The sequence below is a fragment of the Natator depressus genome, chromosome 6, assembly GCF_965152275.1.
Source record: "Natator depressus isolate rNatDep1 chromosome 6, rNatDep2.hap1, whole genome shotgun sequence".
NCBI lineage: Eukaryota > Metazoa > Chordata > Testudines > Cheloniidae > Natator > Natator depressus.
In genome coordinates this window covers 32,525,833-32,541,194 of record NC_134239.1, presented here as the reverse complement: position 1 = coordinate 32,541,194, position 15,362 = coordinate 32,525,833, and the positions used below count along the sequence as shown (strand labels likewise).

The window sequence follows — 15,362 nt, the reverse complement described above, 5'->3', positions numbered from 1 at the left end:
AGCTTACAGCAAAATGTATTTCATGGCAGGTTAAATCCTATACCCCTTGCAGCACATTCACAAATGGCTCTGAGGAGCTCTGCACAGATAAGAATCTTCCACCAGGGTGTTCTATGGCTGTTTCTATAGCTTCAGGGTTACAGCTTGCACCTGAAACAGGGTTTGGATAATAAGGTGCTAGTAGTCACAGTTCAGGAGGCCCCCCATAGGTTTGGGGTGTGCAGCATACATAGGACACAGTCTCCTTAAGCATGCTATACTAATCCTATCCCCTCAGGAGAGGTGAACACGTTTAACTGGATTCCAGGCTTTTCTTTGCTCACAAGATACGACTGTAAATGTTTTTCTAGTAATCAATTTATTGCCCTGAAACTATTGTTTTCATGAATGTGGGAGAAAAGTAGGATATTTTTCTGAATATGCACTACAAAAGACAATGGGTCATATTCTAATCCATTACATCAGTGTAAATCCAGAGTAACTCCACTACAGTCAATGGAGTTACTGTGGATTTTCACTGGTGTAACCTGCACAAGATTTTCCAGAGTCCACTGGAAAGCGTTTATTACATCAGAAATTCTAAGCAAAGCGCACTAACTTAAAGCATCAGACATGACAAGATGACGACTGACATATTTAAGACAAGTGATAACATGGACACCCCTCCAAAAGAAGGAGGGCGACCTAGAGCAGGGATCAGGAACCTTTTTTCTATCCGGGACCATTGACCCAAAGAAAAAATCAGTTGCGGGTCACACACAGCCCCATGGGGGGGAGGGAGAGGGCGCAAAGGCTCAGGGCTTCCCGCCACAGCAGGGTGAGCCAGCGCTCACAGCTCCAGCCCCATGTGGTGGGGGTGAGGTGGGGGGGGGGGGGGAAGGTGTGGAAGTGCAGGGCTTCCCCTAGGCTCTGAGGTGGGGCCAGAAATGAGGGGCTCAGGGTGCGGGAGAGGGCTCCAGGCTGGGGATGAGGGGTTTGGGGTGAAGGAGGGGGCTTCAGGCTGGGGCCAAGTTTGGAGTGTGGGGCGGGCTCAGGGCTGTGGGGCGGGGTCTGGGAGGAAGTTAGGGTGTGGGAGGGGTCTCAGGACTGGGGTGGGGTTGAGGTGTGTGACGGGGTGTCGGCTGCAGGCTCCAGGAGCCTCAGGGCAGGGGCTTGGGGTGCGGGATGGGTGCAGGCTCTGGGAGGGAGTTAGGGTGTGGGATGGGGTTCCGAACTGGGGCAGGGAGTTCAGGGTGTGGGCTCCAGCCAGGTGGCACTTACCTCAGGCGGCTCCCAGTCAGCAGTGCAGTGGTGCTAAGGCAGGCTCCCTGCCTGCCCTGGCTCCACGCTGCTCGCAGAAGCAGCAGGCATGTCCGGCCCCTAGGCGGACGCGCAGCCAGACAGCTCTGCGCAGTGCACACTGCCCACATCTATAGACACTTCCCCTGCAGCTCCCATTGGCCAGGGTTCCCAGCAATGGGAGCTACGGAGGCGGCGCTCAGGGTGGGGGTAGCTCACAGAGCTTCCCTGATCACGCCTGCGTCTGGGGGCCACAGGGACATACCAACCGCTTCCCAGAGCTGCGCAGAGCCAACTCGACTTTTAACCGCCTGGCAACCCTAGCTTCCCCCCGCAGGGGGGCAAGCCGGTGTTTGCACTGCAGCCCTGCGGAGGGCACTGAGGCTCAGGGCTTCTGGCCTATGGCACGGAGACTTGCTGCGGGCCAGATGAAATTAGGCATTGGGCCAGATCCATCCTGCAGGCTGTAGGTTCCCCACCCCGACCTAGAGAAACATTATTTAGAGCAATAAAGAAGCTAAATCCATCAACATGATGCTCTGAAACCTGAACAGAACAGCACAAGACCAAAATAAGTGTCAGGAACAGGTAGACACCCTATGCACCTGAGGGTGCAGGAGGATAAAGAAATGAAAACCGAATTCACAGGATATCTATCATTAGGGCTGGACTGATGCTTAGGCACATGCCTTCCACTCCCTCTCTTGTGTCATGTCATGAGAGACATAGGAATGTACGGTTTTGTTTAAAAGCAAAATGATGTTTTTAGTTCTCACAGTTGGTTGGTTTTTTGGTTTTGTTTTTTTTTATGAAGAAGCAATTTGATAACTTGACAAGTGTAATCAATGCATTTCGCAAACAGCCTAAAACAACAGCTGAGAGATGCAAGCTGTTCTAACCATCTTACCGGGGTGTTGACTCTGAAGCCCACTGGAGCAGAAGGTCTGTTCCATCCCAGGAGAGGAACTGGGGTGCAGGAGGGGTGGTGGGTGGATGACAGGGATTCTCACAGCCACTGCAGTTCATGCAGAGTTCTCCCTCTGGGTGAGTGGGAGCTGAAGATTGAACGAAAGTTTGGGAAGGAGGGAGGCCCAGGTTTCTCAAAGAGGAGTGGTGGGCTCCTCACCCACTCAGCAGACTGCTCCTGTGACTAGCCAATACCACTGCTGCCCAAGCAGGGGGCAAGGCCACGACAAGGGTGTACTTAGGGTCTTAAGTTACTTTAATATAGCTCTGCCATCTATAATATTATTGTATGCAAACATCAGCATAAGGATATGCTTATACCACCATTTGGATTTCCCCCCTAAACCTCTCCCATAATTTGTGTACCCACACAAACGCAGTGCAATTTCTTGTTCATGATCACACACAATCTGAAATCCTTCCTTGCTGATCTTATGAAGGTGGCTATGTGCACTGTATCCAGTTAAAACACTGCTTACATTTCTTCAGCTTAGTTCTAACACACCACTGTCCCTTTTTGGTATTCTGAGATGAGCAAAATATGCTACTAAAAACAGACTCATAACAGATCAAAAGAAACACCAAGATTTTCCTAATTCATTATTCCAATTTCTCTCAAACAGAATCAGCTTAAAGAACATGACTTAGTTTAAATTTCACCCATTGCTGGCAAGAGCTGGGATTTGACAATAGCAAATATTAGTGAAACATGTATTAGCTTTTAGTATTGAATTTTTGCCAGTACCAGGTGATTAAATTACCAAAACCAATTGCATAAAAGATTTGTCTTTTGATTTAACTCTGAAGTTTAAGTTCCTTTAGGCACATCACAGTATTAGTTTAAGAGTCACATAGGTGCATATTTACAAACTTCAGGGCTATTCATTCACAACAAACATCACAAGCAATGTAACTTTACTTTCTTGAAATATAAAAAGTAGTAATCAAATAATACTGAGTTTATCTGTAAATTAGAACAAAACCACCCTGTCTTAGATTTGTTTATTGTACTGTGAAATAGTCAGCATATATTAGAGACAAAGTATACATGACTTCTAAGAAAAAGAGAAAAAATAAATTGATGTTTTAAAGTTTTACTCGATATTGCTCAGAAGAATCTATAAATTATCCACTGGAAGGCATTCAGCACAAAAGCTCTGCTTCTACAATTACAGAACATGGAAGAATACAAGATGTTCTGAATCCAACAAGCCACATGCCTAAAATTTAACTGTAAAAGCTCTGAAAAGATTAACTGTAAAGTTTATAAACTTGTTTTCTTCTGAGACAGATTAATTTTATCTCCAAGACTTAGGGCCATTCCCTGTAAGGAAATAAAAAAGGAAAGATGTTCACACCTCGGCTATTTCATAAAATTACTGTCATCTCAACGCCCCCACCCAAAAAAACCACAACACCACCCCTCTGTTACCAGTATTAACCTATAGTTCTATATATAAAGTTCATGAAACTAATTCCACGGAAAAGAAAATATTTCTAATTCAACGACAACATTTTATTTATTTGTAGCTACAGTTCAGTACATAGTTTCCAAAAAGCATGAATAAGCTAGATTTGCGTATAATATCTTGCTGAAATAATGAACCATAAATAGACTATATTTTTTGATACTAGAAAGTTGTACCACCACTCCAAAAGAGCAAGAGTCAAGAATTTTAACCCCTTGATGTTGCACCATTTTAAAATGCGGTCAGTCCAGCAGTTACAAAGGTCAGTCCAAATGGCAGTAATTGAAATTAGGGCTTTGGAAAAGCTCAACAATAGCATAATACATACAAAATAATAAATGCAGACACGATCTCTCAACATGCTGAGCCCCCAAAAATCTTTTCCACCTCCATAAAAAATACGAGCCCATAAACAGAATAATATGTGTGTGTGTGTGTGTGTGTGTGTGTTTTAGAGTCTCAGTAAAACTAACAAAAATAAGGAAATTCAAAGTTCCAACTGCTACTCAATCAATAGTGAATTACTCCCTAGGTTAGACCAAGTCGCAGACTTAACTGAACATGGTGTCTTATGTAGGAGTTCCATTGACATTAACGGTTCCATTGTAAACATATTATCCACTTCTATTAAAACCATTTCAAAATTCTTCCAATAGCATCAAGTAAATGGTTCTTTTGAATCTGAAAGTCCTAAAGGAACACTTATGATAAGCTGTATAATATACTTCTAGTTATACATGAGTTTCTTCTTTATTCAAGGTTAAGTTTATAAGGACCAAAAAATTCCCACAAAATCTCTTTTTTCGGGAAGTGAGAAAAGACAGTTACCTTTTCCGTAACCGGTGTTCTTCGAGATGTGTTGCTCATCTCTATTCCATGATAGATGCGCATGCTCGCCAAGTGCACCGGTGCCAGAATTTTTTCTCTTAGCAGTACCCGTAGGGGAGCACCCCTAGCGACCCATGGAGTGGCGCCTCAATGGCGTGGTATAAGGGGCGCTGTGCACTCCCCCCACGCTCAGTTCCTTCTTGTTGGACAACTCCGACAGAGGGGAAGGAGGGCGGGATGTGGAATAGACATGAGCAACACATTTCGAAGAACACCATATTTAAGTAGGCTTCTTTTATATACACAGCAAATACATTCAGACTACCACAAGAATGGCCACACTGGGTCAGACTCAAGGTCCATCTAGCCATGTATCCTGTCTTCTGACACCAGACAGTGCCAGATGCTTCTGGTGAAATGAATAGACAAGGGCAATTATTGAGTAATGCAACTATTATCGAGTCCCAGCTTCTGGCAATCAGAGGTTTAGGGACACCCAGAACATGAGGTTGCGTCCTTGACCATCTTGGATAATAATCACTGGTGGACCTGTCCTCCAGGAAATGATCTAATTCATAATTTTTTGCCTTCACAACACCCCCTGGCAACCAGTTCCACAGGTTGACAGTGCATTGTGTGAAGAAGTACTACCTTATGTTAGTTTTAAACCCGCTGCTTACTAATTTCATTGGCTGACGCTTGATTCGTGTATTATGTGAAGGGATAAATAGCCCTTCCTAGTCCCTTTCTCCCACCATTCATGATTTCATAGACCTCTATCATATCCTTCCTTGGTTGTCTCTTTTCTAAGATCAACAGTCTCAGCCTTTTTAATCTCTCCTCAGATGGAAGCTGTCCCATACCCCTAATGGTTTTTGTTGCCCTTCTGTATACCTTTTCCAATTCTAATATCTTTTTTGAGATGGGGTGGCCAGGACAGCATGCCAGGCCATACTATGAATTTATATAGTGGCATTATGATACTGCCTGTCTTATTATCTATCCCTTTCTTAATGGTTCCTAACATTGTTAGCCTTTTTTTTTTTAAATAGAATCCTTTATTCCAACTTGAGATGAAAATTAAAATGGTTGTTTCAACACTTTGAGAAACAGTATGTCGGGCATGTTGGTGGTACATTATGTTTTTTAATAACAAAAGAACATAGGACTGCAAATGGGATATGTAAATACAGCAAAATCTTGGACTATTATAATGCACTGCTGTATGAGGCACGTTAATTTGGTTTAAGGTACCCCGTTCCACCTAACTGTTGAAGTGCTCTCCCCTCCAAATAAAAAAAAAATAAGTCAACAATCATGCTGTATAAGGGGAGGGGAGATGGAAGCTTTTCATTCAGAAGAACCTAGTTTTAAAATTGAGACAGGGATTTCCTTTTTCACCTTGCCTGAAAGTTGCCAATCTAATTAAACAATACTAAAAATTAACCATAAACTACAATGCAAGCTCTGCAAATGTTTATAGAACTCATAATAAAAATTAGAGAGACAAAGCTTTAAAAAGAAACCATCATTACCTGACTCTTTGCACGAATTCGTATGTGGCCAGTGACGGGAGCATCTGGTCCAAGATGAATTGGCTTTTCAATGCTGACATTTGCAAGTGCATCTTCTCCAAATATGGAACGTGCATACAGATTGGCTGCCATAAAGCCACAGTAACCAGAAAGTGCCTAGAGAAAGAACACTTAAATTTAACTCTTTACAAAAGGCTAATTGTCCTTTAACAGACACATTTTGATCCATATTAAGCACAACTCAGCAGGTTTTTATATTTAAAACCTATCCTTCTAAATACAGCATTTTGTAAGATACCTAAACTCCGGTTCTGAAGGAAACATTAATAGATCTTTCTAAAATGAAAACTGACAGAGATTTAATCAAGTCATTTAAACAAGACATAACTGGCATTTTCAGGCTCTGAGGTAATGCATAGCAAAAAGGCTTTAAGAAAGATTAATTCCTACTGAAAGGAAGGAAGTCTTGACCTATTGAAAAAAAATTGTGCTGACCATTCTGAAGCAGATACGTTAGCTGACATTTTATTAACTGCTTCTTGCTCAGCTAAAGCAAGAAACTATTTGAAAACGACCCAGTTAACATGAATTTCCTTTTAGATTTCTTAGAGCATACATTTCTAAAGTGTATTAAATACTAAAAAATACTAAAATCTTCCAGACTAAACAAACATCTATAAAATTGGTGGAGGTTTATAAATTTAGAAACTAGACCAGGTAAATAATCTAAAGAACACAAACCCCAAAAAGGGCACTGGAAAATACTATTCTATATAGGTTCCTACACTACGTTCAACATCATCAGTATCTGAGTGCCTTCCAGTAGTGAATTAAGCAACTGGACTATACATCTGTTGTGTAACGTTTGTTTTCTCATCCTCTCTCTAGAGGGACAAGTGTGTGTAGGAGTGAGTCTGTTTGTTAATTTTTTAAATATATAAATATATCTGATGAGAGTTCTCAGAAATTTATCCTATGCAACATGTGTCTTGCAAAGTTAGAATAACTCTACATTATTCAAATAGTGCAATCAATGCCCAAGAAGAATTCAAGAAGGGAGAAAAAAAATGCTATATTTTGGAATCCAAGTCTATTTATACTTGCACAGTAATTTTACTCCAGTTTAAAAAGTGCTTGAAGAATTTTCAGCAAGTATCTTACCTTCTCTGGGGTAAGGCATTTCATGTTGGTTGATTTTAGTATGTGCTGTAAGTATTCATTTAGATCAATGATGTTTGTATTAACTGTAACCTTCAAGAAAAAGAACAAGGTGTGATCATTTTCATCAGCTTCTCTGACATGTTTTAAATAATTTTTGTTCTAGGACTATGAAAAAGAAAGCGTCACTATCATTTATCCTGTAGTAGCATACTGTACTTGTTGACGGCTGTAAGTCCTTTTATATTGGAGAATCTTACATAAAGGTTTCATCTTCCACCATCCAGGGGGTAAGTAGGAATGGCCTCTTACTTTCTACCACATATTTAAAAATTAGTCAGAATAAGTGTACATCGTACTTTGCTAACATGTGGAAAGAGTCTATATCTTGAATGGTTGCTTCAAGTCTAGTTACAGGCTAAATGTGTACATTTGAATTACCACACCAGAACAAATCAAAGATACATGTAGTCCAGTAGCTTTTCTCTGACTGACCAACGCTAGAAGTTACTTCGCCCTTCAATGAAATACAACCACCCCTTGAAAAAAGCAGCCATTCAATAGTGTACTATGATACTGTTCAACACTGTACAATGATACTGAGACAGTTTAGGACAAAGTGAAGAAGAGCATTGTATCCAGCTGAAATTGCTAGAGGAATGTAGGTAGGATGATCATAATTAGAGCAGAAATTTGGAAAAGACACAAAAACTTAATACTCTTAAAGTGGCATTGGAACTTTAATGACTACAAGTGGTCAGGACCTGTTTTATATGTCTGAGAGGCAAGGGAGGCTTTAGGTGTTTACTTTAAACTCCTTGGGAGAAGGGGTTTACTATGCTAATTGGCCAACAAAACCCTGGGTCAGGTAGAACTGCACCGGAGGTCAAGTTACTGCAAGAAAGGTTGTGTGGAGCAGTGAGAGTGAGTGTGCATGCATTTTTCCTTCTTTCATTGCTAGAAGCTTTCCCATACCAGAATCAAACTGCCTTTGCTAGATCTCATATCTTGTAGATCTAGGATTACTCGAGGCTCAAGACCCAGGGAAGGAACTCTCAGACAAACTGGATGATGAAGTCAAGGGGAGTGAGGAAGGGAAAGGACACAAGTACGGAGGGCTCTATGGCCTCAATATTCCAGGAAACACACCACACAGCCTCCTCTCAAAGATCTTTTTATGATGGCTGCCCTAGTACATCAAAGCTTACACAAAAAAATATGACCTTGGATCAAACCTTGCCAAAAAATCCAAGTACTTGCTGAAAAGCAGTGCCCACGGAGAAGGGTGCAGCTGCCACAACAGCCAAATACAGAAACCAATCGCTTTGAAGTTGCTCTTGGGCCAGCTCAGACACTGCCTGTGCTAACAGAAGAGGGCTAAAGATCTACCATTTGGACTAGGGGAGTTCCCAGCCCCAGTGTTTAGACTCTTATTACCAGACAGAAGAAATTTAGAGGGAGTAGGGGGAAAAGAAAAAAACTGGGGAAAAAGATCTGCCTGAAAAGTATGTGAGCATTCATTTTAGTTGGGTACAATTGTAATTTGCTGTATTACAGACTGGGATTGGACAGATTTTTTCTATGTCATGACCCTAATGAGTTGCCCAATTTGATGTGCGTATCACATGCAAATTAATTCCACTCTTTGACAGGGTTACTGGCCTGTTGGATAGCAGTAAACAGGATATATTTTGATCTAAGCAAGGCTTTTGATACAGTCCCACGTGATACTCCCACAAGCAAACTATGGAAATACATTCAAGATTAAATTATTATAAAATGGTTGGAAGATGATTCTCAAAAAGTAATTATTCATGATTTGCTGTCAAATTGGGAGGGCAAGTCTAGGTGGTCCTGCAGGGGCCAGTCCTGGGTCCAGTACTATTCAATATTTTCATTAATAACTTGGATAATGGAGTGGAGAATAGCCTTATAAATAGGCAGGGAGGGGTTCTAAGTTTGGGGCCGGGGGGGGGGGTTTGAAAGTACTTGGGAGGACAGCATTAGAACTCAAACCTGCCTCAAAAAATGGGAGAATTGGTCTGAAACCAACAAGACAAAATTCAATAAACAGAAGTGCAAAGTACGTCACTTAGGAAGGAAAAATCAAATGCACAACTCCAAAATGGGGAATAACTGACTAGGAAGCAATACTGTGAAAAAGGATCTGGGGCAGATTACAAATTGAATATGAGCCAACAGTGTGATGCCCCCGCAAAATAGGCTCATATTCTCGGGCACATTAACAGGAGTGTCATATGTAAGACAAGGGAGGTAACTGTCCCACTCCACTCGGCGATGGTGAGGCCTTACCTAGAGTATGACACCCAATTCTGGGCACCACACTTCAGGAAAGATGTGATCAAACAGAGGACAGCAACAAAAATGATAAAAGGTTTAGAAAACTTGACCTATAAGGAAAAGTTAAACAAACTGGGCATATTTAATCTTGAGGAAAGAAGACTGTGGGGAGACCTGACAGTCTTTAAATATGTTAAGGGCTGCCATAAAAAGGATTGTAATCTATTATTCTCCATGTCCACAGAAGGTAAAACAACAAGTTATAAACTTAATCTACAACAAGGGAGATTTAAGTTAGATATTAAGAAAACTTTCTTACTATAACTGTACTTAAGCCCTGAAATAGGGTTCCAGGTGAGGTTGTGGAAACCATATCACCGGAGGTTTTAAGAACTTGTTGGACAAACACCTATCATGGATGGTCTGGATTTCCTTGTTCCTGGCTCAGCATAGATGCCTGGACTTGATAACTTCTTGAGGTCCCTTCCAGCCCTATGTTTCTATGATTCTCTGAAACCTGAAATACTCTGAGCTTGTAAAGATTTCTGCCATGTCCACAAAAATAAGTGACAGGCTTCATACGCTATACTGCACCACCTTTGAGCCAATTTTTGCAGCTGCAATTGAGCCTCCCTTGGATTGGAGGTAAAGCTCTACATGCACCTCAGACATAAAGCAAGGCCTGGCTTCAGTAAACAAGTGACAGGAAACCAACAGAAGAATGAGACTTTTAAAACCAATGATCTACATATTTTACAGCTTAGAGACTTCCTTTCAAATCCTGGAGCAGCTTTTCAAATGATGAAGTTTGGCAGAAGACAACGGTACACTAACTTATATAGGGCAAGCTATCTGCAGAATGGAAACAGCTGCAACCTTCTAGTTTTAAAATGAAGCTTGGGTTAAGTAAAAATAACCAATATGTTACAGAAGCACCTACAGTAACAGAAATCATTTTTCAGTGATGGTTTTAGTTGCAAAACTGTTGAGATAAGGTACGAGTGTAAAGCTAGGCAAACAGATCACCACCAAAAGAACTAACTTTGTTTTCCCATTCAAATTCTGCCCACATCTGGCGGAACTCTGCATCAGTACAAGAAGCAGGCTGGATGTAATCCATGATGTCAATATGAATATCACTGAGGACAACACAGTTTCTGTCACTGGCTGCTCCAGATACATCATACACTACAAACAAGAAACAACAAACCTCAGGTTTACAAATTGAAAGTGGCTACAGAACTGTCAACACAAAATAAGCATTCAAGTGCGATCTGTCAGTATAACCAACACATGCAGAGTGTTGATCTCTGTCCTCTTCTAGTGGCTGGATCCCAGATGTTTCAAAATCTCCTACACCCTTTGAACTAACAGGTGTGGGTCTTTTAGCTCAGGCAGAAGAGGCTCATGCTTTTAGATCCAAAGAGTCTTCGGCTCAATCCCCACTGCTGACCACCCACAGACATTGCGTTACACCAGCATGCTTTTTAAAAAATAGTATATATAAAAATATTACATTCATAATTTTTTTTAAATCCAGCAGTAAAACGTTCCTATCTTGTAGAACACATTTCACTTATCTGCCAGCATTAAATGCTTTTTAAAACAATTCTACTTTTCTACAGAAAGTTCCGTATTCTAATTTTTTTAAGGTTGCACACAGAATTGTCTACTCACCAATATTACCAAAAATGATACCATTTTCTGTTGAGGCTACTTTGACATTAGCCTTAATGTTTGCAAAATCATGAGGAGCAAGCGTCAAAGGAGATGGCTTTTCCACTAATTTCAAGTCACCTGTTTAAAAAAAATTTGAAAGAAAAGTTTACGAACAGACAGAAGATAAAGTCCAATTAAAATTTGTTTCAGGACACAGCAGATTACCATTTCTGATCTGAATTCTAAAATCTTACCAAAATTGCCATAAAGTCAATAAATTGTAAACACATTGAACCAACATATTTGACAGCTGAAGCACTAATGAAATTTACATATTAAATGTAAAGGTTAATTAAAACATTAATGGCCTGATTCAAAGCCCACTGAAGTCAAATGACGCTGGGCTTTGGCCACTGGGCAGGGAGGGTGGCCTTGGGCATAGGCACACTTTAACTTCTATTTTTGGGAGCGGGCAGGGCCCACCAGGGCTTGGGCCAGCACTGCATGGCGGGGCCTGGGTAGGGAGCACCACCTCCACCCCCTGACCCACCTCAGCAGGCCACCCAGCCTGTCTGAGTGGGTGGGTGCGCAACCAAATGTAACTCAAAGAGGGGGAGCTCAGCTCAAAAAGTTTGAAACTGTGCACGGAGGGGCTAACTAGGGACTGTGTGCAAGCAGGGGTATAGCTCAGTGTGCAGGCAGAGGTGTAGCTCAGGGTGCATGAAGAGGGGTAGATATGGGCTGTTTGCTGGGAGGGTCTTCGCCTTCGGTCACTGCTCCCTGAGGGCTCTGCCAGCCACGGAGCTGGATCAACTGACTAGGTGGCTCTTACTGGCTGCATGAGCAGTCAGAGGAGGCTGGGAGCTGAGGAGCAGCTGCAGCCCCAGTAACCAGCAGGAGGAGGAGATGGGGGAGTGCCGTGGTTGCCTGCTCCATGGCACAAGCCAGACTCTGCTTCTTGACTCTGACCTGGCCAGGTGGTGGGACAGGAGGAGGAAGTGGGGAGGTGTGATGCTGCCCCCAACACTGTCCATGGGCTTGGAGCTTCTGCCCCGCAAGGTATCAGGGCTCGCGGAGCCCAAGTTGGGAACCACTGGTCTATAATATCAATATATTCAATTGTATAAAACTGATGTGAAGGAAAATAAAGACAGAAAAAAAAAAAAAAAAACTTTTGACACATACACTGCAGCCTCCATGTGAAATTCAAGTCATGTGCCTATTCTGATATTTTTTTCAAATTTTAGTCTGAATTTCGTGCTTATGAAAGGTGATGGAACTGTCTAGGTCCCTTATTCATCCACAGAGCAGATAAAACGTGCAACAGCAGTCCAAGTTTCCCCACACTGCCTTAACGCTGACTGTGAAGCAAGCACAGAAAGAAGGCTGCCCAGAAGTTGGTTATAGTTCCCCAATTCTCTGCTCTAGTTCTGGCCCAGGAGCAGGGTAAAGCAGCCTTGGGGCTGCTCTATCATGCATCTGTGATCAACATTCCCTAAGGGAACCCTATCAGCTGAGCAGAGCTGCAGCACGATGCTCTTCAGCCACTCCTCCTACCATCTAGACACACTCCTGACCGCTCTCTGTACTTGGAGCTGGGAGGGAAAAGGGTTCAGGAGCCAGCTAGACTGGCTTTATGTATGCTCACTGGGGACTCCCCCATGCTGACAATGTTAGGCTGGATTCAGTGTCCTTAGCACCCTGGGAGCACCGCAAACAGAACGGGGCAGATCAGAGGAAGTGCTAATGTTTCTAGAGGGAAAAAACTAAATAAAAAATTAAGCTATTTTTCTAACTGAAGTGTGACAAAAGTAAGTGTGAAACCAGATACAGAAATATTTTGCGTAGAGGTACATGATCACATTATCAGTACCAGCAGAAAAAAGTTCACTTGGTCCATGAAAAATCAATTCTTTAAAAGGCATTTTAAAATACCTTTTAAGATTGTAAGTAGTCAGTTTTATTAAACAATTCTTTAGGCATTTATAATATGAGATGCAACTTCTTGTACTTCAACAATGTCCACTGCTTAATTTCAGACCTAATTATATCAACAAATATTCTTGTTGCACTAGATTATTCCTTACCTAGTGTGGCTAGTTCTAATGTGCAGTTCTGCAAAGTATCACTGGTCTGGTTTACTACAAGCACATCCAATACAATATCATACTGGTTGACATGAACATATGCTTCTGCATAGACAGGATCTGAGAAACCTGTCAACTGAGTAACCTGTCAAGGAAAGAAAATTAACACAAATTATTGAAGTATCTTTCCCCATTGTCAGTTTAAAATGTTGAACATGGTCACACAAGTATAGAGATGGAACAATATAAAAAGAGAAAATATTGAGTAAGACAGATAAGAGTGGTAGTCTAAGACAAAACTGAAAATTAAACAAGAGATCTGTACAAAGAAGAGTTTTATACTATTAGCTTTATACTATTAGCTTATTATTTTTGTATTTAAACCCCTGCCCACCCCTGAAAAAACTAACTCTTCATCCTATCAACAGAAGCTTGGTCAACAAACTGATTAATGATTTTTTTTAAAGTAATCAATTTAAGAACCATTAAAAGTTCATAAATTTCACTGTTAAGAGAGGGTCTTCAGGTATGAAAAGATTAACTAAATAGGCAACAGGCACCCCACCCCCACCATATGCATACACTTGATTTTGTTAAATGTAAGTTAAAGTTCAGAATACATATCAGACCCTTAAGGATTTTAAAAAAAACAAACAAAAAAAACTCTAAACCATAGAATCCCTGCCCTTCCAACTTACAATAATGTTAGTTATTTTGTAAAAAAGCAAACATTAGAAACCCAGGAAATGCTAAGTTATGATTAAACTGAACGAAAACCAAATATTGGAAAGTCGTCTTCTCTGGGAATTTTCTTAGGTTTTTGGTTCATTTTTGATTTTTTAAAGATATTTCTGCTTCCTAGTCCCCAGAGTGGGTAGCGAAGTAGGGGTTCTTTCCCTTGAACCCTCCTGAATGGCTTCTGGGGACTAGAAGGCAGGAAACTGAAGCAAAAAAATACTGCATGGAGCCAAAAGAGCCTCAGGATACGGGGAGGAAGGAACAGGTTCTTCATTCCATGGCACTCCCTGTCGTCGTCCTCCCACCGCTCTAATAAACCTTACTTGGCTCTTGAGCCATCCAACAAACATTGCACCACCTCACCGCCTCCTGGTTTCCCTTCTCCAATTCCCACCTTCCCCACCCTATGGGGCCAAGAGAGCATCACGAAGCACAGGGACAAAAGGATTCATTACCTCTCAGGACCCCCCACCTTCCTCTCCAACAAGGAAACCTAACTGAACTCTTCAGATATGATGAGCTTAATTAGGTTCCTTAGCCCCCACAAACCCAACTGTCAACGTTTGACACTAGGTGTGAGTAATACCCTTACAGAAATAAGATACTGAATTATACATTACCTTGTTGAGTTTGGATGCCAAGGGATCAGCAGCTTCTTTTCTTTGCGTGGTCCCCATTGCTGCCAGAAGGCTCAGCTGAAATTGGTCTTCCTTTGAGTTCATTTCATTTTTAGCAGTAAGCTGCATGAAGGAAATGGGGTCATCTGGCTGAACTGTCACATTCCTCTTCTCTGACTCTTTCTGTGGTAAGAAAGCAAAATATTAATTCTATCTTCTAACGTACACTGAAGTATTGAACTTTATGCAGCTCCTGGAGTATTCCTGGATGTGAGCTTTCTTCAAAATTCAAGCACCCAAAAGTTTAAGATTACACAATGAAATTTACAATATCTCACCTTCTGAGAAAGTTTCTCCTCTTCTAGTTTAGCTGACAGCATATGAGAAAGGGACTGTCTGCACTCCTTGTTGAAAATATCATTCATTAGAGGAGAACACTCTGACAAAACCTTCAGACATAGGGAGATACGATCCACATCATCATCCGTAATTGGCTTCTTGGGAAGAGAGGACTTACCCAAATGGAGAATAGTGGCCATTAGCAACATAGCCTCAGCAATAAAAGACTAAAGGTGGAAAGGAGAGAGGAAAGGGGTTATTAAATCTTACATAGCCTTAAAATTGTAGAAATATTTAAATTTGTATTCACCTTCAAGTTTAAAATATGGTTAAAAATTAAAACGATATCCCAGTAGGTAAGATGATTTGTGTCAGGGACTCGTCGCT

The 15,362-nt window shown here is 41.5% G+C and overlaps 1 protein-coding gene across 2 annotated transcripts in view; it reads right to left on the bottom strand.

Annotated features, from left to right (window-relative positions):
• Positions 1-2,072: 2,072 nt before the first annotated feature.
• COPB1 (COPI coat complex subunit beta 1) overlaps positions 2,073-15,362 on the bottom strand; it is a 36,610-nt gene continuing 23,320 nt past the window's right edge. For both annotated transcript variants that reach the window (XM_074954958.1, XM_074954959.1), the window contains exons 15-22: positions 14,975-15,202; positions 14,640-14,819; positions 13,282-13,426; positions 11,213-11,332; positions 10,578-10,723; positions 7,238-7,327; positions 6,077-6,232; positions 2,073-3,568 (exon numbers count right to left, since the gene is read on the bottom strand). In XM_074954958.1, the coding sequence (XP_074811059.1) occupies positions 3,509-3,568; positions 6,077-6,232; positions 7,238-7,327; positions 10,578-10,723; positions 11,213-11,332; positions 13,282-13,426; positions 14,640-14,819; positions 14,975-15,202 (1,125 nt within the window). In that variant the 3' untranslated portion in view covers positions 2,073-3,508. The remainder of the gene's footprint in view (positions 3,569-6,076; positions 6,233-7,237; positions 7,328-10,577; positions 10,724-11,212; positions 11,333-13,281; positions 13,427-14,639; positions 14,820-14,974; positions 15,203-15,362) is intronic.